Raw genomic sequence first — 22,725 nt, 5'->3', positions numbered from 1 at the left:
TCATGTTTAATTTGTAAAAGACTTTTATTATACAGGGTGACAGGTCCCATTTAAGGTGACCAGTAATTGCTACCTGCTTATTGGTTTCTATGGGTTACTGCTCCTGGGCAAACTTGGGGTAATATATATATATGTATACTGTATATAAATGCACAAACGGGCTGCTTCGCTCAGGACTTATGAAAAAATAAATATAATTTATTAAAAGTACAATGATGACTAACGTTATTCATGTTGTACTTTTAATAAATTATATTCATTTTTTCATTAGTCCTGAGTGAAGCGGCCCATTTTTATATTTATCTATATTTATCTACCTTTAGATATTAGAGGACTGCACGCAGGCATTGGTGTCTACCGTTTGAACTGTTATATTTATTATTTAAATATATATAATATATATATTTATTATTCAATAATTGTAATATATTTATATATATTATAAATGTAATTGCTGTCTGCACCTTGCTATCCTTTGCACCGCTGGTTGTGACTATTTAAACAAAGTATAAAAAGCCAACTAATTAAAATATAAAGACAGGTAAAGGATAACAATTTGTTTATAGCAGGGTAAGTAGCTGCTATCTTCCTCCTTATTATTAGCACCCCTTCATGTCAGGTCATGCTTGGCATATGTGCAGACACATGTGGCAAACCTGACCTGCTGCAGATGATTGCTGGGAACAAGGAGAAAGATGGCAGCCATCTGCCATGCCATAATCTATGGGAAAAGCAATTAAAGTCATTGAGAGGGGTGTCTAAAAATGGTCAGCCCTCTGTGTACTGAAGCATGCAGGGCTTTGTTGGAAATGGAGTAATGATTGGAGGAGAGCTCACTTTTGCTATCTTAGTTCAAGAGACCCATGTATGAGTCCTTCAGGAGGGTTTGCCCTCACATATCTGCCCAAAAATTGGCCAGATATCAATCTGGTATGTTTAAAAACTCCATCAAATGAGGACCCCATAGGTGCATCACTGTGGTCCTTGCCTAATAGATATTCTTAGGCCTGCATCATGATCCAATTATTGGCCCAACTGTGCAAAAATCCAAGTCACCATTTGAGTGGCCAGCTTTAGCCATGACGCTCCACTGGAGAATTGAGATTGAAACAAAAAAAAGAAAAAAAAGTGTAAAATTAGTACTAAAGTGAAGTAATATAAAATATAAAAATCTTTTTAGAATTTTTACTTAAAGGAACAGTAACACCAAAAAATGAAAGTGTATAAAAATAATTAATATATTATATACTATTGCTCTGCACTGGTAAAAGTTTTCTTCGTAAACACTACTGCAGTTTTATAAATACCCTGCTGTGTAGCCATGGGGGCAGCCATTTAAATTGAAAAAAGGAGAAAAGGCACAGGTTACTAAGCAGATAACAGATAAGTAGCATAGATTCCCATTGTATTCTACACAGTTTATCTGGTATCTTCTTATGTAACCTGTGCCTTTTCTCCTTTTTTCAATTTAAATGGCTGCCCCCATGGCTACACAGCAGCTATTTCTATTAACTATAGTAGTCTTTCTGAAGCAAACACGCAACTTTTACCAGTGCAGGGCAACAGTACATTATATTTTAATTATTTGAAAACATTTTTATTTTTTAGTGTTACTGTTCCTTTAACACTAAACATTTTATCACACAGTAGGATTGTTTTGGCACCAACCTGGATTTATGATAGCTTAGTCACAATCAAGACAAAAGTACTATTTTATTATTATAGATTTTGTCTGCCACAGATAAGTCCACATATAGAGCAGGCTAGACAATTTTATGTGTAACCTGGTCTATATATGACTAAGCAATCAGTTTGGGCCCTTGCACGGGCTGATATGTTTACGTAATCAATACTGATTAAATTTGCAGAAATATCCTGACATATATTGGCTGTTTTTTGTGCACACCCAACTTTAAGTGGCTATCTTATTTCATCAAAATAGATAATGTGGCATATGTGCATTTTTGGTACATTCCTCTGATCCTCCAAAACCCTGCCATTTTTTCTGTGAATCCTTTCCCCATCCACTTTGTTGGGTCAGCCATTCAAGACTGCCCCACAGAAATTAGGACCATTTTATTGTGATTGTCTTCTGGTCACTATTCTAAGAATATTTCCATGGTTCCTTGGCCACCTGATTTGTGAAACCAGAGTGTATTGGGTTATTGATATTGTAGGATTACCATAGATTAATTCTGAAGCACCAAATCATGATCAGATGTGAGTTTTACCCATGCTGGGGATTAATAAAACAATGGGAAAGCATATGACAGTTTTGTTTGATACTTAGCTGCCTGACTTCTGCAATCATCCTGGTTTAGGCTAGTGTCACCAATGAGTTTTCTCCACTGACATAAATATATTGGATGAGAAAATGTGATCGATTGCCTTCCAGCCAGTCAGTGCATACATTGGGAGGACTTTGGTGATAAAATGCAAAAGGCAGTGGCATAGAAAATGCAGCACGTGTCACAAGCCTAGGTGCTGTGGTAAATGTTTACATTTTGCTGAAGCATCTGGAAGCTAAATCTGTAGGTAGCCCCAAAGGTCAAAGTAAGGCAGAATGTGGTGGGAATTCTGATCTTCTATCCCTCTGTAGGCACTAGGCAGATATTGAGAATACTGGAGTTTGCAGGTTCCCTTTCCACCGCCAGCATACAGAGGGCTTCCCCCTACTCTATGTTATGTCACACAGATTTATTTCTGGGGCATTGTGTCATTACATTATGTGGCCATTGTGTTATTGCCAGAATGACCCACCAAACTCCCAGGATAACTCCCAGTGGAGTCAGTAAGCCCTTCTGCTCACCCAGCCATTCATATGGCTATCCATCCACATTGCCTATAATTCCTGGATCACAACAAAGAGGAGAAATTGAAGGAAGAATAGAAAAGAGTCTAGAAGAATAAAAATTTCTTGAGAGGAGAGGTTTACTTAGAGGAGAAAGATTACTGTGGAAGATGGGCCTGTAGTCTAAGGGCAGTTACATACGGAGAGATTAGTCATGCCGCAACAAATCTCTGTTGTCGCAGGCGACTAATCTCCCCCGGCTAGAATGTAAATCGCCTGTGGGATGGCATACACGTCACTGTGATGTCACGCAGTCACCCATAGTTGCCATCACACCAGCGATTTACATTCTAGCAGGTGGGATGCCATTGCGGGGAGATTAGTCTCACTTAACAACGGAGATTTGTCACAGTGCGACCCTTGTGCCACTTCCCTAAGGTTTCTGGTGGGCCATGGCATGCCAGTCCAACACTGTATATGGCTAGGCCACTGCATCATGAAATGCTGGGTCCACTGATACATTGTTGGGGCCACTGTACTTTGTACACAAAGGAGTCACAAACCTCTGTGACCTTTCTTTCTGGGAACATTTGTAAAGTAAATTAAGTCTGGTTTCAAACATGGTTGTCATCTCTGCTGAAACTGGCATGGGAATTAAAAGAGGGCATTGAACTGCAAAAATGTTTGCTACACCGTCAAAATGTGTAACTCTCCACACAGTGCATAACATTTTATAGATTGTAAGCTCTACGGGGCAGGGATCTCCATCCTCTTGTGTCTTTGACTCTTAACTTATTGCAACTGTAACTGTATCTTGTATTTATTTGTATTTATTGTTATACTTTGTATTTATCTATTATCTTATTAACCCCGTTTGTATTAATGTATTCTACTGTACAGCACTGCGTACATAAGTAGCGCTTTATAAATAAAAATATACATACATACATACATACATACATACATGTCGATTGGCTTCCTTAGGGCAGGAGCATAAGTACTGAGGAAACAGACCCTACCACTGCTGAGGTCCCCAGGAGCCAGGGGCATGGGTTACCATACTTCTTGTAAATTCATCAACACATTTAGAAAATCCAGCAAGAAAGCCTGCCCTGATTTCAGTTGAATTGAAATGCAATAAGTGCAGCCCCACATTAACTGATAACACAGATTTAATACATCTTTTACAACTTAACAAATACAAATACAACTTAACAATTCATGTTAAGTTCCCAGAGTGTATTTTTTCTGCGGGACCTAGTCATTTATAGTTACGCTACTGAGAATGTGGCGTGTCTTAAAAATGTGTGAGGAGCGCTTGCGAATCGCTCAGTATCCCAAAGCCAACTTGACCGCTGAAGAGCCTGAAATCTGAGGGATCTGCACGATCTGTAGCGAATACATGTGTGGAGTCTTCCACCAGCAGAGGGAGACACCTGTTTTTTATAGCACCACCCTAATTGGCTGACGGAGCACAGGCTCAGGATGTTGATAAGCCTGTAGTATAAGGTAACCAGTAGTTCATACAGAGTGGAGGAGCGGCAAAGGAAGGGTTGGGATTGAGTAGTTTCCCCCTCTGCTGGATTAAGCGAGTACCCAAGAGCCGCGCCGCTACATTAAGGACAAGTGAAACCAAAGAGCTGGAAAGGGAAGCTGTATAAAACCGACACAATAGGCTTCGCTTTCCGGATTGGTAGCGCTGTCGGGAGTCCTCGGATGACCATGGATTGATAAGGGAACCGGGGTTGCTGTGCTCTGTTGCTGCGGGCTCCCCGCTTCACTGGCCGTGGAATGGTGCTAACAGCGCCCCGCAGTAGCGCATCCCCAGCCAACAGCATGGAGACATCGTCGCCTGTCACAACAGTGTAAGAGAAGCATGTGTGCTAGCAGCAGTATTGCTCTCCTGCAGCCTTGCCTGCCTCACTACTGCGGCTCCCCCAGTCTGCCCAGATACTGCGCAGAACTAGGCGCATTTACCGCACCAGCTGCGCCTTCTGCGCATATATGGGGGAATGGATATGGGGCTGCCAGCGAGGGTGGCACTGCACTTTGGCATTTCTTTACTGTGGCACCTATGGGGGCTTGATAGGGTCACAGGTTTCTTGGTACAGGGATGCTTAGCTATCTACAACTTCATATGTACTAAAGTCACTTGCTAAAGATCACCTGTTTGCCCCAGTACAGGTTGTATATACCTAAGCAGGGCTTTTCTGTCCTGGCTGGGCCTGCATACATTATAAAGCCTGAGAGCAGCTATTGACCTTGCAAGAACCCCAGTGACAGCTGTAAATGATTCTGGTTTTCCTATGGGATGTAGGCCACACTACAGTTTATTAAAGGAACAGTAATACCAAAAAATAAAAATGTTTTTAAGTAATAATAATACAATGCACTGTTGCCCTGCACTGGTAAAATTTGCTTCAGAAACACTTCTATAGTTTATATAAATAAGCTGCTGTGTAGCCATGGGGGCAGCCATTCAAGCTGGAAAAAGGAGAAAAGGCACAGGTTACATATCAGATAACAGATAAAACACCATTGTATTGTACAGAACTTATCTGTTATCTGCTATGTAACCTGTGCCTTTTCTCTTTTAAATGGCTGCCCCCATGGCTACACAGCAGCTTTGTTTATATAAACTATAGTAATGTTTCTAAAGCAAATGCACCAGTGCAGGGCAACAGTACATTATACTGTAGTTCCTTTTATACACTTTGATTTTTTGGTGTTACTGTTCCTTTAAGCATAAGTGATCTCACTGATCCTATAAGGGCACAGGCAAAGAACATGTTAAAGGAACAGTAACACCAAAAAATGAAAGAGCTTTAAAGAAATTAAAATATAATGCACTGTTGCCCTGCACTGGTAAAACTGGTGTGTTTGCTACAGTAACACTACTATAATTTATATAATAAGCTGCTGTGTAGCCATGGGGGCAGCCATTCAAGCTGGAAAAAAGGAGAAAAGGCACAGGTTACAAAGCAGATAACAGATAAGTTCTGTAGAATACAATAGTGTTTTATCTGTTATCTGCTATGTGCCTGTGCCTTTTCTCCTTTGAATGGCTGCCTCCATGGCTACATAGCAGCTTATTTATATAAATTATAGTAGACTTTCTGAAGTAAACACACAACTTTTACCAGTGCAGGGCAGCAGCACATTATATTTTAGTTACTTTTATACACTTTCATTTTTTGGTGTTACTGTTCCTTTAATAGAAGCCTTATTTGTTTATCAATAGAGGATACAGTGCAATTTGCCATGTGGGTGATACCCAAGAGCCACGATTTGGTTACCCTTTAGTATTTGGTACCATCTCATATGTTAGATCACCCATAAATCAGGTTAAAGAGTGGAGCTTGAGGGATAAATAGTTTATTTTCTCTGGGTGCAAGGTACTAAAGTATGAGTTACCGATTGTGGTAGATGCTGAATGGATAACTACATTTTAAATTTTTTAAAGTTGTTGCGGTGATCTGAAAGCTGTTTCTTATTGAATATTAGACTGCAAATGGTATGATGTATTAGCATGAAAACACTTAATTTCCTTAATTAATATGTCCGATTGGGCAACCCTAGGGTAAAGACACTACTACTACTACTAGTAGGAGCTACTTTTTCAATGCTACTAAACTCCAGAATATACTCTGCCATAGACAATACTGAGAATTGCCAATGCTAAAACACATGTAGAGGCAATTATCAGTATATGATCAGCACTATCTATTTTAGTAGCTGCTACTAGTAGTTCCTTGTGTCTTCACCCTTAGGATGAAGACACACAGAGCTACTTAGTAGCAGCTACTTGTCATGGCTGCTAAGGGGAGTGGCTCACATTATCGCTGGCAACTAATCTCCCTGCAATGCCACCCCACCGGTAAGAATGGAAATTGCCGGTGGGATGGCATACGCGTCGCTACGATTTCCCGAAGTTGCCTCAAAAGTCGTGCAACTTTGAGAAATCATAGTGGCACGTATGCCATCTCACCGGCGATTTCCATTCTTGCCGGTGGGATGGCATTGCAGGGAGATTGGTGGGATGGCATTGCGGGGAGATTAGTCGCCCGCAAAAATGTGTGCCACTAAAGATTTGTTGCGGGGCAACTAACCATGGAGGTGGTACATGGGGAGATTAGTTGCCCGTGATAAATCTTTGTTACCTCAGGCAACCTCAGGCAACTAATCTCTCTCTGAAATGCCATCCCACCGGCAAGAATATAAATCACTGGGATGGCATATGCATTGCTTGGGCTTTCTGAAGTTTCCTTAAATAGCGACTTCGGGAAAGTGAAGCGTTGCGTACGCCATCTCACCGGCAATTTACTTTCTTTGCCGGTGGGATGGCATTTTCGGGAGATTAGTCACCGGTGGAAGCCAGAAAGTACCCTGCTGTAGACAATACTGAGAATTGCCTCTGCTAAAACATACATAGAGACAGTAAGGGCGAAGACACATGGGGTGATTAGTAGTTGCAACTTTTTAAAAAATCTGTTGCGGCGACTAATCGCCGCATGTGTCTTCACCCTAATCGGCAAGTGATCAGCTTTGACTATTTCTGTAGCTATGACAAGTAGCTGCTTCTAGTAGCTCTGTGTGTCTTCACCCTTAAAATAAAAACCTATATAGGGTCCAGCAGACTCATTTAATTAGGCTGGTATGTTGGCACTGCTTGGTATTTATATTATTTATCAGTTGTCAGCAAAGTCATTCCTTTGAGTTTTTTCATTACTCAGGAGAATCTGGCTCTGCGCTTTGCCATTATTACTTAGTGGATCAATGCTTAACTGTCATTTTAATATATCTGTTTTAGTACATTCTTAGCATCTATCTTATTAGTGGTTCTTGAGCCATGTAATTGTTTGCCACTCAGGGCTGTGGAGTCAGTACATAAATCCTTTATCTGACTCCAACTCCGACTTCTCAGTTTATGGTACCTCCGACTCCGTCTCCTCTGTTTAAGGAACAGTAAATGTGGCCATACACTGGCAGATTTCAATTGCCGATTTGGGTCAGACCGATTCGGCAGCTTATCTGCCCATGTATGGGCACCTCCGATGGGTCTCCTCGATCGTTAGCTGGCCTAAAAGTGGCTAGACCTTAATCAGGCGGGTTTGACTTTCCCATCAGATCGGAGACCGCATTGGCTCGTTGATGCAGTCCTCGGTCCGACGGCCCATATACCCGCCATTTTAATTTGATCTTTTGGCCTTAGGGCTAAACGACCGAATTAGCCCGATATCAGCCACCATAGGTGGGCATATCAGGAGACGATCCGCTCGTTTGGTGACCTCGCCAAACGAGCAGATGGCCCTGTGTATGGCCACCTTAACACCAAAAAATGAAAGAGTATAAAGGTGATTAATATATTATGTTCTAGTGTCCTGCACTGGCAAAAGTTTTTTTGTTTGCTTCAAATCCCTACTATAGTTTATGTCAGTGTGAACATGAGAATAATGTGGGGTCTTACAGTCTGAGCCTGAGGTGTGAACAATGCAAGGATTAAGGGCTCTGGCACACGGGGAGATTAGTCGCCCGCGACAAAACTCCCTGTTCGCGGGTGACTAATCTCCCCGAGTTGCCTTCACCTGCCATCCCACCGGCGAAAATGTAAGTCGCCGGTGGGATGGCACATGCGGTGGCGCGATTTCGCGCAAATCGCCAAAAAAGCCTCGCGAGGCAACTTTGACGATTTGCACGAAATCACGCCGCCGCGTGTGCCATCCCACCGGCGACTTACATTTTTTCGCCGGTGGGATGGCAGGGGAAGGCAACTCTGGGAGATTAGTCGCCCACGAACAGGGAGTTTTGTCGCGGGCGACTAATCTCCCCGTGTGCCAGAGCCCTTAAAGGTGTAAACAGTAAAGGGGATTACATATGTAAACAATACAGGGGTTTACAGCCTGAATCTGAGGTGTGAACAGTGCAGGGGACCAGTTAATATCAGTACTGATACCATTTACACAAAGTTAAGAAGTCACAGCAGCCAGGCAGGTGGTGGCCACAAAGAAGGGGGGTTGCGGGCCACCAGTTGGACAGCCCTGGTTTTTATAAACAAAACTGCTTTGTAGCCATTGGGGTAGCTATTAAATCAGCTATTCTACAGAGTGTATGTTACCTGCTATGTAACCAGTGTCTTTTCATCCAGCTTTAATGGCGGCCCCGTGGCTACACAGCACCTTATTAATATAAACTTTAGAAGTGTTTCTTAAGGAAACATAAAACTTTTACCAGTGCAGGGCAACAGTACATTGTATTTGATTACTTTAAAACATTTTAATTTTTTGGTGTTACTGTTCCTTTAATACGTTTAATGTACCGTATTTTTTATGTTGATTACGTTTGTTGAATTAAAACACAGCATACAAGGCATTTCATCAGCAATTTTAAAGCTATGTAAAGATGATGTCTGCTTTTGGGACAAACTAAACTACTGCCTAGGAAGCTGATGCACAACCCTATTGGCCATCCCAGCCTGTCACTGCCAACATAAATGAAGATACTGTTCAAGTTTGGGTCGAAATCTTTAACTAAGCCTATGTCATTGGAACTTTTTATTTTATTTATAAAATAAACTAGAATCATTCCTTAAACCTAAAGTTGAAACAGAAGACTGAATGAAAACAATAAGGTTATAATAGCTCAGTTATACTAGTAAAACAACTATGCACTGGGCTTTAATCTTATAGCATATTAGTACTTTATTCTGACTATTATCTGTGAAATAGGAAATTGGAAGTTAAAGTTGGTACATTTTGGACTCTGACTCCAAGTAACCAAAATTGCTTCCGAATCAGACTTAAAAGCTTTGTTCCCACTGGTCTTTTTCAAGATATTTGGTTTCTGGGAATTGATTTGGTGGTGGCACCAGATGTTCCAAAAATGATTGGCTGCTGTTTTGTTTTGTTTTTTTTTTTTGTTGTTTTTAAGAAGTGTTGAGGCTGTTAATGGAAGTAGTAAATGTGTTCTTGATTCTGGACATTAAATGTTAGACAGCAGGTTTTCCTGTTTTTGTTCTTGGGAAGAATGCCATGAATCACATTTCCTCCAAATGCCTTGGAAGCATGTTTCATGGAACCTGCAGTTAAAGAGTCCAGTCAAATTGTACACAAAATCTGCCTGCTCTCTATTGCTTTTTTAAGATAGGAAGAATGTATGCTGTTTTTCATAATAATGATAGAATGTAGGTGTATGTAGTACAAGGTTAAGATATTTGCAAAAGATCAGGCTTAAAAGAAGTAGGTGGTTGAAAATTGTGTACCGTGTTTTATCTATAGTATAAGTTTATTTGGTTGTACAGGATGCGCAGTATTCTATGTATCATTACAATATGGGAATAAAAAAATCACAATGCATAGATTTAAAAACAATAAATAAGTCAAAGAGATCCCCAACCTAAAGGGATTTATTTTATACAGTATTATCATCTTGTTTGGAATGCTACATTAGCAGCATAGCATAATCATTAAGGGCCGTGACACACGGGGAGATTAGTCGCGCCACATCTCCGTTGTCGCGGGCAACTAATCTCCCCGCAACGCGCCGCCGCGATTTGCCGAAGTTGCCTTGAGAGGCGCCGCGTATGCCATCCCATCAGCGATTTACATTCTAGCTGGTGGGATGTCATATCGGGGAGATTAGTGGCCCGCGACAAGGGGGATTTGTTGCGGGCGACTAATCTTAATGTGTGCCACAGCCCTAAAGGGGAACTATCATGAATGGGAATCTACTTAACTTGGCTCCGTGCTGACAGGCAGCTTGTGTTCTGAGCAGATTGGAGTGAGAGGGGTCCAACCATTCTTGACTGAAATCTAAAGTTCAACCCCCACCTGCCCATCTTTCCTATCTTATAGAAAACCTTGGAAAGACTTTGAAGAAGGGATAAAAATTCAACCAAATTGCCCCTTACATTGTCTGACACTTTCTCCTCTCACTCATCTGAGTCACTAACAGACACCTAGAATTTCTTGGTTATTTATGAGAAAAACATATCACTTGCTTTTTTTTTTTTAGCAGCAATCAAGTTATTTAGCACAAAGGCTCAGCAATATAAAACATACATGCCAATAACTTTAGGGCATCCACTTGCACATTCCCATAAAACTACAATTTGCCTTTTGAATAACTTAGAAATAAATGTTGTTGGATCAGTAACTTGTGCTACTGTTTGTGCAATAAAATTGTAGTCGCTCTTTGTATGTATGCAGGCACGTATGCAATCTAATCGATAACAGAATAAATGGCAATTTCTAAACAATACATGGGCTGGCTTAGCAGAGTAAATGCTACAGACTGACCGGGTGGGCCTGATTAGACTCAACTGGCTAACCAAGAAGCCTGAAAGCTAGTTGGTCTACAGGAGAGCTCTGACAGAGAAACATAGAGAGGTGTCTGTGAATCCAACACACAGGAGTCTATGCCTGTACACACACAGTTGCAGGGCAGAGGTCTGCAATATTGCTGCAATTGATGTGTCATTGGTATGAAGGAAGTTTCTTTTATACACTCTTTTGTTGTACCTGTATCTGGCTATTGCAGTAAGATTTGTATCTGCATGTGTAAATTGCAGCAGGGTGACTGGCAGCTGATCTGAGGCTTTTGGTGGGCAGCACAAACCCGAAAGCAGAAGAGCCTGAAGTTGCAGTGCATATGTGGATATACTGTAAAGCAGTGATCCCCAACCAGTAGCTCGTGAGAAACATGTTGCTCACCAACCCCTTGGATCCTTGGATGTTGCCCCCAGTGGCGTCAAGGTAGGTGCTCATTTTTTGAATACTTGGCTTGGAGGCAAGTTTTGGATGCATAAAACCCAGTGTAAAGCCAAACAGAGCCTTCTGTATGCTGCAAGTCCACATAGGGGCTACCAAATAGCCATTCATAGCCCTTATTTGGCACCTCAGGTACCTTTTTCATGCTTGTGTTGCTCCCCAACTGTCTTTACATTTGAATATTGCTCACGGGTAAAAAAGGTTGGGGATCCCTGCTGTAAAGTATCTAAACAATAAGCTGCTTCATCAGCACCCAGCCTGGCTCCAATCCTTTACTTTCCCTTTGCACAGGTTTGCTGTTTAGGTTTAGGGGTGTGGCTTCATGACATGCCATAGCAAATAAGCCTTCGCTCAGTTCTGTCACTGACACATTTGTGCGTCACTGATGCAGACCAAGGAGCCAGAGATTCTGGAGGATGGAGGATGGGGGATGGGAGGCAGCTTCAATAATTAGCCATAACTTTGTAACGGTGCACAATTTTTAAAACCTAGAAATTGTCAAAATGTTTGTCTATACGTTTTCAACATTATAGAAACATTTTTCGTGATAGTTCCCCTTTAATTTAATTAGTTACCATGAGGTAGGACATATCTTTTGGGTGTATGTTTTACCCCCAAGACCCTTGGGAGACAAATTCAGGAGACCCATACAAACGTCTATTGTTCTCGTGATTTCAGGAGAAATGCGCATAAAAAACGAGAGACTTTGCATTCTCTTGCGTTTTTATGCTTATTTTGGCTACATGTGCCTGCACCCAAGCGTATCTCATTCATTCGGGTGCAGGCACATGTAGGAGGCGTAGGGCGGAATTTTCGGCAAGCGCTTTTCCGCTTGCTGAAAATATCCACCCTACGCCTCGTGTTGCATTAGCCTAAAACAGCACTTTGCTTCTGGGGGCCAGCAGGCTATATGTGGCCCTCCAAAAAAAATTGTGTATTGCCTCTGGCCTGTACATGGGCAGCATTGGCTTCTCTGTATGACCTAATGATTTTAGTACAATTCAGCTCTCAAAAATAGCAAAAAATTGGCCAATTAATTAAACAAATGGAGTCAGCACTACCTTTTTGAATATTGGATTATTAGCAATTGTGAGTTTTAAATCAAGGCTGTTTACATATGACATATAGGTAACTGGTGAAATGATTTGTCAAAAAACTCTGTTGTGATCCCTTTCCACTTGACTATCTTAAGACTTATGAGAAAGTAAAAAGAATAAGACCTACTCTTAGGGCTCTGGCACATGGGGAGATTAGTCGCCCGCGACAAATCTCCCTTGTCGCGGGCAACTAATCTCCCCGAAATGCCATCCCACCAGCGAAACTTCCATCGGCGAAACTCAAGCAATTTTCGGGGAAATCGTGGTGCCGCGTATGCCATCCCATTTACATTTTCACCGGTGGGATGGCCTTTGTCGCGGGCGACTAATCTCCCCGTGTGCCAGAGCCCTTAATCACAGTTTTAATCCTATTTGTATAGTTAACGTCTATATGTTTACTTTGCCTGAGAGCACAAGTAGTACAAAGGGGATAGGGGAAAGAAGCTCAGTATACAGAGGTTATCTGCCAGCGCAAAAAAAAAAAAAAAAAAAAGACTGATTAAATAACCCCCCTTTATCCTACTTATGATATACTTATGTAATTATTAGGGGTCACGAGTGTTATTCGTGTCATGCAGGTGCCGACATTCCTAGACTGAGGAAGTATTTTCTTTGAATGAAATATTTTAATGCATTAATTTGCTGTTGAAATCCTGAAGTTTAGGGCACAAAACACTTTGGTCATAGTATCAGCAACTAAACAGTAGAACTTATTGACTTCTTGACTGCAGTAGAAAGCATTGCAAATAGCAAATAGGTCAATATTCATTGTGGAGAAGCTGGCCTAGAGGTTAAGTGATCAGCCTATTTGGGATCTCATGCTATAGATCATGGTTCGATCCCTTGTGACCCTGAAGCTGACTTTAATCTCCTCTTGTCCCAGCACGATTGACTGCCTTGATTGCTCTAAAGTGCTTGAGTGCTGTGAGAGAAAGCGATATATAAATAATTCCCCTTTCCTTCTTGGGAAATAATATTAAGCCTCTTACTGTAAAAGATGGGAAGTCGCCAGTGATTATTTCCTTGTGGTTTAAAGCAATGGATAAGGGTGTTTTTGTATGTGGAATGTAATGGTGGCCATACACGCTTCAATTACAATATTCCCCATGAGCAGATATCGCCCACCCGTAGGTGGCCATGATAATGATAGGAAGATACAGACAGCATCTTCTAAGCGCTGGTCCCCAACCTTTTTTACCCGAGAGCCACATTCAAATGTAAAAAGAGTTGGGGAGCAACACAAGTGAACTAAAAAGTTCCTGGGTTGCCACAAAAGGGGTTGTCATTTGGTAGCCCCTATATGGACTGGCAGCCTACAGGAGGTTTTGTTTGTCAGTATACATGGTCTTTATGCCTCAAGCCAATAATTCAAAAATAAGAATCTGCTTTGAGGCCAATGGGAGCAAAATCCAAGGGGTTGGTGAGCAACATGTTGCTCACAAGCCACTGGTTGGGGATCACTACACTATAAGATCTACTTGTTTGCCCTAGGGCCAAACAATCACAGTGAATGGGATAGAAGCCATTGGAGTGAGGACCGCATCAGTAAGCCTGCAAAAAAAACGCAGACTGAGAGCAGTGGAGCCAACGCTCTATGTGCCCCTGCTCTAAGGGACTGACTTAACTGCTTTATTGATATAAGACAGGCCCAATTCAGAATACTTAAATTTAATGGTGCATCATTTCTAGTCTTTTTTTTTATTTTGTCTTTGTTTGTTTTGTTCTTTAGTATTGTTCCTGGAACCTTCTGAGGCTGTTTGGAACTCTGGTGCTTGTATTAAGAATGCCTGCCCTAGAAGTGGCCTGAATATATTGGCTATGTAGGTTACTTATTAACCCAAGGAAATAGGATTTTATTACAGAATCATTTGCATAACCTTTGCAATTAGGCTGCACACACATGTAGCTTTTTTGTTCCAAACTGCACTTAGCCTCCATTGCTCCTGATTTCTCGTTGATGTTTGGTGGCCAAGTTAAATTCAGCTTTAATCCATTGCTTTCCTCAATACATAGGAACACTGTATGAACACTGAATGTGTACAGTTCCCTTTGTACCTGAACAAATAGTGACAGTATATTAAGAGCAAGTTTGCAAGCTATCTACCTTGTGGAATTTGAGCTCATAGGTGCGCAGTTAGAGTTTCTCCATGGGGATCTTTTGGCACCCTAGGATTTAAAGAGACCCTTTTTTTATAGTTAATTATACTGGCTGAGGAACACTGTTGCATTGTTTTACCATGTCCAAATCCTGGCCTTATACATGTTCTCTGAGAACTCGTTTGGGAAACACTGTACTAGTATAATTAGCTTTATTGCTATGACAGATGTCCCGACAATACCCACAAACAATATTTCATCACACTATGACTAAATATGCTGAGAGATCAAATAATTATATTTAATTTTTTTATGATAAGTTAATGACATCCTGAAGTTGAGTCATAGTTGGACATACTGCAAATGGTTAGGAGCCAGCTGTGCTTCTGAACAGCATTTGCTTAGCTCATGATTCACACGTGTGCGCCCTGATATTGGCTTAATACAGAAAATATTATGTAGTAAGTATGTATGTGTGTGTGTATACAGGTATGGGATCCCTTCTCCGGAAACGCGTGATCCAGAAAGCTCCCATAGACTCCATTTTAATCAAATAATTTAGAATTTTAAAACTGATTTCCTTTTTCTCTGTAGTAATAAAACAGAACTTTGTAATTGATCCCAACTAAGCTATAAATAATGCTTATTGGATGCAAAACAATCCTATTGGGTTTAATTAATGTTTTATTGATTTTTTAGTACACTTAAGGTATGGAGATCCAAATTACGGAAAGACCACTTATCCGGAATACCCTTGGTCCCGAGCATTCTGGATAACTGCTCCTATACCTGTATATAGAAAAAGCTGCTATACACCAGAACTTTAAACAAAATGCAAAATATTTTTTTTATTGAATCAACATTTCGGCCCTCACCTGGGACCTTTATCAAGATACTGAACAAACATATAAAAACCAATTTAAGGTCTCACCCACCAAAGTGACACACCCCCTTGACAGAGATAATGAGTTAACCCCATAGTAACCACAGTGTTAGCGAACATCGCAAATTTAAAGTTAAGGTGATCTGCAAGACAATAAAAATACAAAAAGGCATGTATATTATATAAATATTGTATAAAAGACACCCAATAAATATGATTTAAAAAAAATCAACTTGTGACATTAAAATGAAGATAATAAATATTAACTTTCTGCATCTAAATTTTACAGAGTTGGCAGAAATCACCTAGATGCCAAAAATGGCTGAATGTACAGTATTCATTTAAACCACGAGGGGCCACAGTCACATGGGCATATAATAATGTAAATAATGTGTGTTGATATGCATGAAATACGGTGTCTTATTGGGATTAATTTGCCTGAATGTGGATGTCTAAAAGATTCTCCTACAACCATATGTCTACATGTAGTGCATCTGGCACATTTGTAACATCCTTTCTTAGTTTGCTTCATATACCAGTATTGGACTCATAGCAACCAACATGATCAGTTTTCATGAGAAAACTCTTAGGCTGATACCACACGTGGCGTAGGGCTGATTTTTTTGGCAAGCGGAAAAACGCTTGCCAAAAATTCAGCCCTACGCCTGCTACTTGTGCCTGCACCCAAATGAATGGAATACGCTCGGGTGCAGACACATGTAGCCGATATACGCATGAAAACGCAAGACTTTGCATTCTCTCGCGTTTTCATGCGTATATCGGCTACATGTGCCTGCACCCGAGCGTATTCCATTCATTTGGGTGCAGGCACAAGTAGCAGGCGTAGGGCTGAATTTTCGGCAAGCGTTTTTCCGCTTGCCGAAAAAATCAGCCCTACGCCACGTGTGGCATCGGCCTTAGATTAGAACCATGTTTATAGGCCTTGAGATAGACCTTAGATAGATAGCTTTTTATCGCTCTGCAAAATTGCCCAACTGTTGTCAACTATTCTTTTTAAAGAAGTTGAACCAGTTGTGTACCTGGCTGTGACAATAAACCTTTTAAATTGATCTTTATCCTGTTTCTGTTGTGATTCATATTCCATATGGTTGCGAGCCCTTTCCAGTACTTTTTCCAGTATCTGTAACCTATACTCTCTTTGCCCAAAATGATCAAATGTCTCATATAATTGCTTCTCTCGTATTACATAATCCGAATTATTCTGCATAGTGCTTAAAAACTGAGAAAATGGTACTTTTTAGTACTTAGTGGATGCAAACTAGTTGAACACAGAAGGGTGTTTTTGTCTGTTTCCTTATGGAATAATTTATATCCCAGTTTATTGCCTTTCACAGAAATTTCAATATCCAAAAATTGGATCTTTTGTTTATATGCGGGAGAAGGTAACTGATTAAGATTCTCCATCATAGGTTGTAAACCTGTAGTCCCTCACATATGTTATCTTTATAATTCAAAATCACAATCCCACCACCTTTGTCTGCAGGTCTTAAAATAGTCTTGTCATTTTCCGTGTCTCTAAAGAATGCCTTTCATCCAATGTGAGGTTATGGGGGACTTTAAAAGTATCATCAGGTAAATTATTAACCTCATGTGCAACAGACTGCAGAAAAATTTTAATATTAGGATTTGTGGAAGATGGATCATGTACACTTTTAGTTCTCTATTTTGAAATGGTTTTTTTTAATGCAGTCACTATGCTGTTCAAGAACTCTCAATTGTCTACTTATTTTAAATAGCTCCACATCCCAATTAAAACTATTAAAAGGTAAAGATGGAGCAGAAGTAGTACCTTTTACTTAGCAGATTAATCTCAGCTGGTACAAGAGTGCAATGAGAAAGATTGTAAATTGGGGTTACTTGGGTGGACAACCTTGGTCGCTTTTTCCCTCTACGGATGTGCCTCTGCCCAAACTCCTGGTGCTTACTGGTGTAGCGCTCACTCCTGGGCCCCGTTCTGTGGGCAAATTCTCCACGTGACAATGGGGCATATGCTGACTATCCAACGATCTCCCTGCATCTGCATTCTGTGATGAGAGAGCATCACGTCGGGCTGATGTCATCTTATCCTCACCAGCAGAATCCCCAGAGCGGTCTATGGTACTCTAGACCCGTTTATGCCGCTTGTACATGCTGCTCCGCCATCTTTCACTCGTTTTTCCACCGCTGAGCCAACGATAAACACAATGTTGTGAGTAATCCTCCTCAACTTTATGTAGTTCTTTTCGTACTTTAGTTAACTCTGTGCCGACTTCCTGACTAAAACCATTAGATCTAATGAACACCGATTTAGCACACCTATCCATTTTATATTATATATGTGTGTATATATATATGTATATATATATATAAGTCTAAGGGGATATGTCCAGGATGGCAGGCATATATCCCCATTTTTTAGGTTCTGATCCCTTTAAAAACCACCCCTTTAAGAGACCCAAGATAGGGTTAACTTGCAGGAGGTGTAGGCTGGACAGCCAAGGGGTTTAAGGAAAGGAAAGGTAGCTGGGAAAGGTGTAGAGTGTGGAATTAGAGCTACATGTGAAAGCTGTTTTGGAATGCACCTGACCACTGCTGTTTGAGCTGTTTCCTTGTCGGCTAAAGTAAGCCTAATTTATTATTTTGGGACACTTTTGGCTGCTAAATTATACCTGCTCTGTTTTTGTATTTTTGATGCTGAAGATAAGCTGGTTTTTTGTTGTTGTCCTTTTTTGCTGCTAATGAAAAGCCTTTTTGTGTTTTAAAAGTAAATGGACTGTTTTTGTAAGTTTGGAGCAGCCTGCATTTGTGCTGCAACCCTGCTACCCCCCAAAAAACATCACAAAATAGAAAATATATATAATATAGTAATTTCTAAACATTCTGCATTATACATACAGCTTTGCAGGCAGACAAGTGTTTTATCGACTATTTGTGTCATTTTGTCTGCATATGGATCTTGTCTCATGGAATTTTGATTCTCCTTTGAGAGCTGCCAATTTTTAAAAGCCTTGTATCTGTACACAAGGTTATGGAATCCGTGAGGCATCAACGACTTGGTCGGATATACTGTATTGTGAGGGGCTTGAAGGGTTTAAGCTGATGTGGTGGATAGCAGCACAAGCTCAAAACTACTCACAAAGTTAGCAATTTTTTTGCAAAGCAGTTTCTCTCCGTATAATATTTTAAATTAACTCCTGAATATATACATTCATACTAGCTGATGTACCCGGCTTTGTTACATCTACAGAATAACAGTGCCATTGCAGACAGGGATTTGTGATTTTTTTCAGTAAAAAAAGTAGTTTTGTTGCATTCAGATATTCTACAGCTGTCAACCCCCTCTATTTTTTTCAGGACTTACCTGATTTTGAATGCTCTCCCCTGTTCTCCTGGCCCCCAGCAGCATTCTCCTGTAGTGCATTTTTGGTGCACATGCACTATAAGCATTTAGTGACATCATTTGGTAGAAATTTTTGGCTTCCGCAGGGATTTTGCACATGACATCACTTCGGGAAGTGTGTCTGTGATGTCACTTCAGGGTATTTCCCCCGGCTCACAAAGCTGTCAGGTTGACAGCTCTGCATTCTGAGCCCAAGCCTATAAGGACAGTGTTTTCTGTTAGTCAGATGCAGCTAAAAAAAGGTGCAATGTTTTCCCAGGTTCCCAGGGGCAGAAACCCATAGTGACCAATAACATGTTTGATTTTAAAGGGTCCACCTTCACACTTTACAGATTTTTCTGCATGATGGCAAACATTCCCTTTAAACAGGCAACTGGAGACTAGTAGCAACTTTGCACAATTTATTACATAAACACGAAAAACAGTATATATATATATATATATATATTTTTTTTTTCTTTTTTACCTCCAAAATGAATAAAGCCAGTGGCAACTTCTATGCTTGCAGGACAGTTCTGTACATTCTTACCTCCCTGTTGCAAGGAAACCTCTACATTTAGGAAGGAAAGGGTGGAATATGCGTAATTACTTGTCACGGTACACATTTTTTGCTAGCATTTAACCTTTGGCCTGGAATACCTGCCAGATATTTCCTTTAGTTCCCAGTCAGACATTTCTTTCTTAAAGTGGCACTGTTACTACTTTAAAAATCTGCAATTCTCTAGTGAAATTTGATAAATCTGTTAAGCATATTTTGTTTTTTCTTTTGTTTTTTTTATACTTGTTTATATATTTGAGTTTAATTGTAATTTCCTCACCCTAACATTTTAATTTAAACTGTAACCAACACACTGAGGCTGTGTTACTGACTTCTATTCTGATTGGCTGGCTGGTTTCAGGGTGTAGACAGCATGTACTGCATGATTCTTACTTAAGGTAGAAAATATTGTTAGGTTCAGGAAGAACACTAACAAATCATGTATACCTTAAAACCTATAATAAAACCTTTTTGATTGAATAAGTGGCAAAGTACTAGTAGCTGTAATCTGTTGCAATCACACAGACAGATGTGTATTTTATATAAAAAAGTAAATATATATAATGTATGTGTATTGGATCCCCTTATCCAGAACACCCTAAATTACGGGTAGGCTCTTTTTAATAAAATAATTTTTTTTAATTATTTTCTTTTTCTTTGTAATAAGGCAGTTCCTTGTACTTGATCCTAGCTAAAATACAATTAATCCATTTTGGAGGTAAAACAATCCTATTGGGTTCATTTAATGTTTAGATGATTTTTAGCAGGCTTAATGTATCCTGAGTATTCTGGATAACAGGTCCAATACACACACAGAACAAGGGGTAGGCTGAAGAGGCATTTGCCTAGGGTGCAATGATACGGGGCACTAGGCAGGTACCTCTTCTTCCTATCTGTACTCCGCACTGTCTTGCCCCCCCCCCCCTCGCTGCCTCACACGGTGCACTCCCCTCACCTACAACATTATTGCATGTGTGTATCCATTCACGCATGCACATTTAAGGGGTGGGTGGCGGGAGGATGCGTAGTGGCTGACTGGGTCGCCAAGGACAGCCGGTTGGCTTGGCCCGCCCCTACATGCATGCACACACACAATTTAACTTATTGATTTTTATGTTAATTGTTCTGGTTACCACTGTTATTTACTGCTGGAAAAAGTGTTGGGGAGCAACACAAGAATGATAAAGGTTCCTGGGATGCCAATAAGAGCTATAATTGGCTATTTGGGTTGCCCCTATGTGCACTGGCAGCCTACAGAAGGCCCTGTTTAGCATTATACTTGGTTTTTATGCAACCAAAACTTGACTCCTTACCAGAAATTCAAAAATAAGCACCTGCTTTGGGGCCACTGGGAGCAACATCCAAGGGGTTGGGATCACTGCTTTAGAACATATAACTTGCATATGGCATTATTTATAATGGCAGTGAGCATTTCACAAGCAGGTAAAGGTGATTACCATTCAAGTTAATGGAACAGCTATTTTTTTTTCCAGCTGAGTCTGTGAAATGCTGTGAGTATCTGCAGTTTTTCTACTGCTGAAGCCTCCAATCACTTTTATGGACTTCTACCAGTGCATATCTTGCCTGAATAGGGAACACAACCCCCTTCTCAATTTATGTTTGATGGTTTTAGTTTTGTTGGAAGGGGAAATATATGAACCTTCACTTTCTGCTCAGAAGTGAAAGGACTCTCAAGACAAGTGTATCACCCAAACTACTGATAAACATATATATGTTAGTAAATGAGTTCAGTTTGTGTGCATTTCTGTAGTTTGCTATGCAAGACTTACATATGCATTTTATATGTTGTCTTATGTATGTGTATTTTATTTTGGAATAGCTGCTTTGCATGCAGGAGTTATCAGAGTATGCAACTGTATTGGGCCTGTAATTATTGGAGCTCTGAAAAGCAGTATTTAGCTTTGAATCAGTAATTAACTTGTTTCCTCAAATAACCTGTTGGTAGATTCATAGTTACTTAATGATATGTATGAACTTAATGAAGTTCTTGTGTTGGATTATTTTTAATATTTTTCCCATCTGTGCAATCTACTGTAAACATTCCATATGAAAGAATAGTGGTAAACTGTGTTCTTTAATGGCTGAAGCTTTCACTTTGTTTAATATAATGAAACCTTTTCGTGTAGGTTTTTGTGCCACCAGCATTTTCATACTATATTAAATTTAGCTTCTAATTTTAATTTGTCCCACTATGATTTAACATAAATATATATTTGTCACAATCATTTACGTAACAATAAATTTAGAAAAACGTTTTCTTTGAAGCTGAAGACCAAATACGCATTATTTTGTAAATAACATTTTTTGCTTTTAGATCTAAAGACACGTTTTAAGGCTGATGTCGGACAAGGTGTATTCTCGGCAAGCCGAAAAACTGTTTTTTAAGGTTCAGATTTGGTTCAGCTGAATGCTTAGCCCTGACCCCTATTAAGTGGCCTTGTACAGAAGTAGAAGGGAGTTGGGCTGTAGCCACCTTCTGTTCTGTTGCTACGTTCATGATAATGAGATGCATTGCTACATATGTTCTATCTAGACAAGCAGACTGTAATCAGTGGGATTATAGGACTGCCAAAAACTTCCCCCAAGAGGCCTATAATTCAGTAATGGCCAGGAAAAAAAAACTAAAAGCTGGCTCTGATTCTTGTTAAAAGTACCACCGGAGGCCTTCTGTAGGAAAGGGTGTGATAAAGACAACAGCTGAGTTATTGGACCAGGACCTAATGCTGGCCTTTCTTAAAACGTAAACCTTTGACGCTACTAATGTAGCTAAACTACAACTCACAGAATCTGCTTTTAGGGCTTGTAGCTTTGCAGTATTTAGAATATTTGACGCCAACCTCTTGCACATTTGGGGGGAGATTTATGAAGACGCGAATGCTCGAAACGTTCATCCGATTTTTTCGAACGCCCGCGCGACTTTTTCAGACGCTTGCGCGAAAAATTCGGAAAGGCTCTGCCGCTGTTTACAATAGTTCGGTACGAAAATTTTGTGACTTTCGGATCACCAATACGATATTATCGTGACTAATAGGATTTTTTCGTAAGCATTTTCGTGATATTTGCGATCTTCAGAAATTTTCGTTTCCAAACCAAATTTTTCCCATTGGGGATTCGAACTCATGTTTTGATAAAT

At 40.3% G+C, this 22,725-nt stretch overlaps 1 protein-coding gene across 3 annotated transcripts in view; it reads left to right on the top strand.

Moving 5' to 3' along the window:
* Nucleotides 1-4,279: 4,279 nt before the first annotated feature.
* Nucleotides 4,280-22,725, top strand: part of klhl2 (kelch like family member 2) — a 63,541-nt gene continuing 45,095 nt past the window's right edge. Inside the window, exon 1 of one of the 3 annotated variants that reach the window (XM_002934752.5) lies at nucleotides 4,280-4,656. In XM_002934752.5, the coding sequence (XP_002934798.2) occupies nucleotides 4,583-4,656 (74 nt within the window). In that variant the 5' untranslated portion in view covers nucleotides 4,280-4,582. Of the gene's footprint in view, nucleotides 4,657-17,533; nucleotides 17,843-18,155; nucleotides 18,255-22,725 lie in introns of those variants that run through there. The other 2 variants (XM_012955640.3, XM_012955641.3) reach the window with 2 other exon arrangements.

The sequence above is a fragment of the Xenopus tropicalis genome, chromosome 1 (assembly GCF_000004195.4).
Source record: "Xenopus tropicalis strain Nigerian chromosome 1, UCB_Xtro_10.0, whole genome shotgun sequence".
Lineage (NCBI taxonomy): Eukaryota > Metazoa > Chordata > Amphibia > Anura > Pipidae > Xenopus > Xenopus tropicalis.
This window is presented reverse-complemented; position numbering and strand designations above follow the sequence as displayed.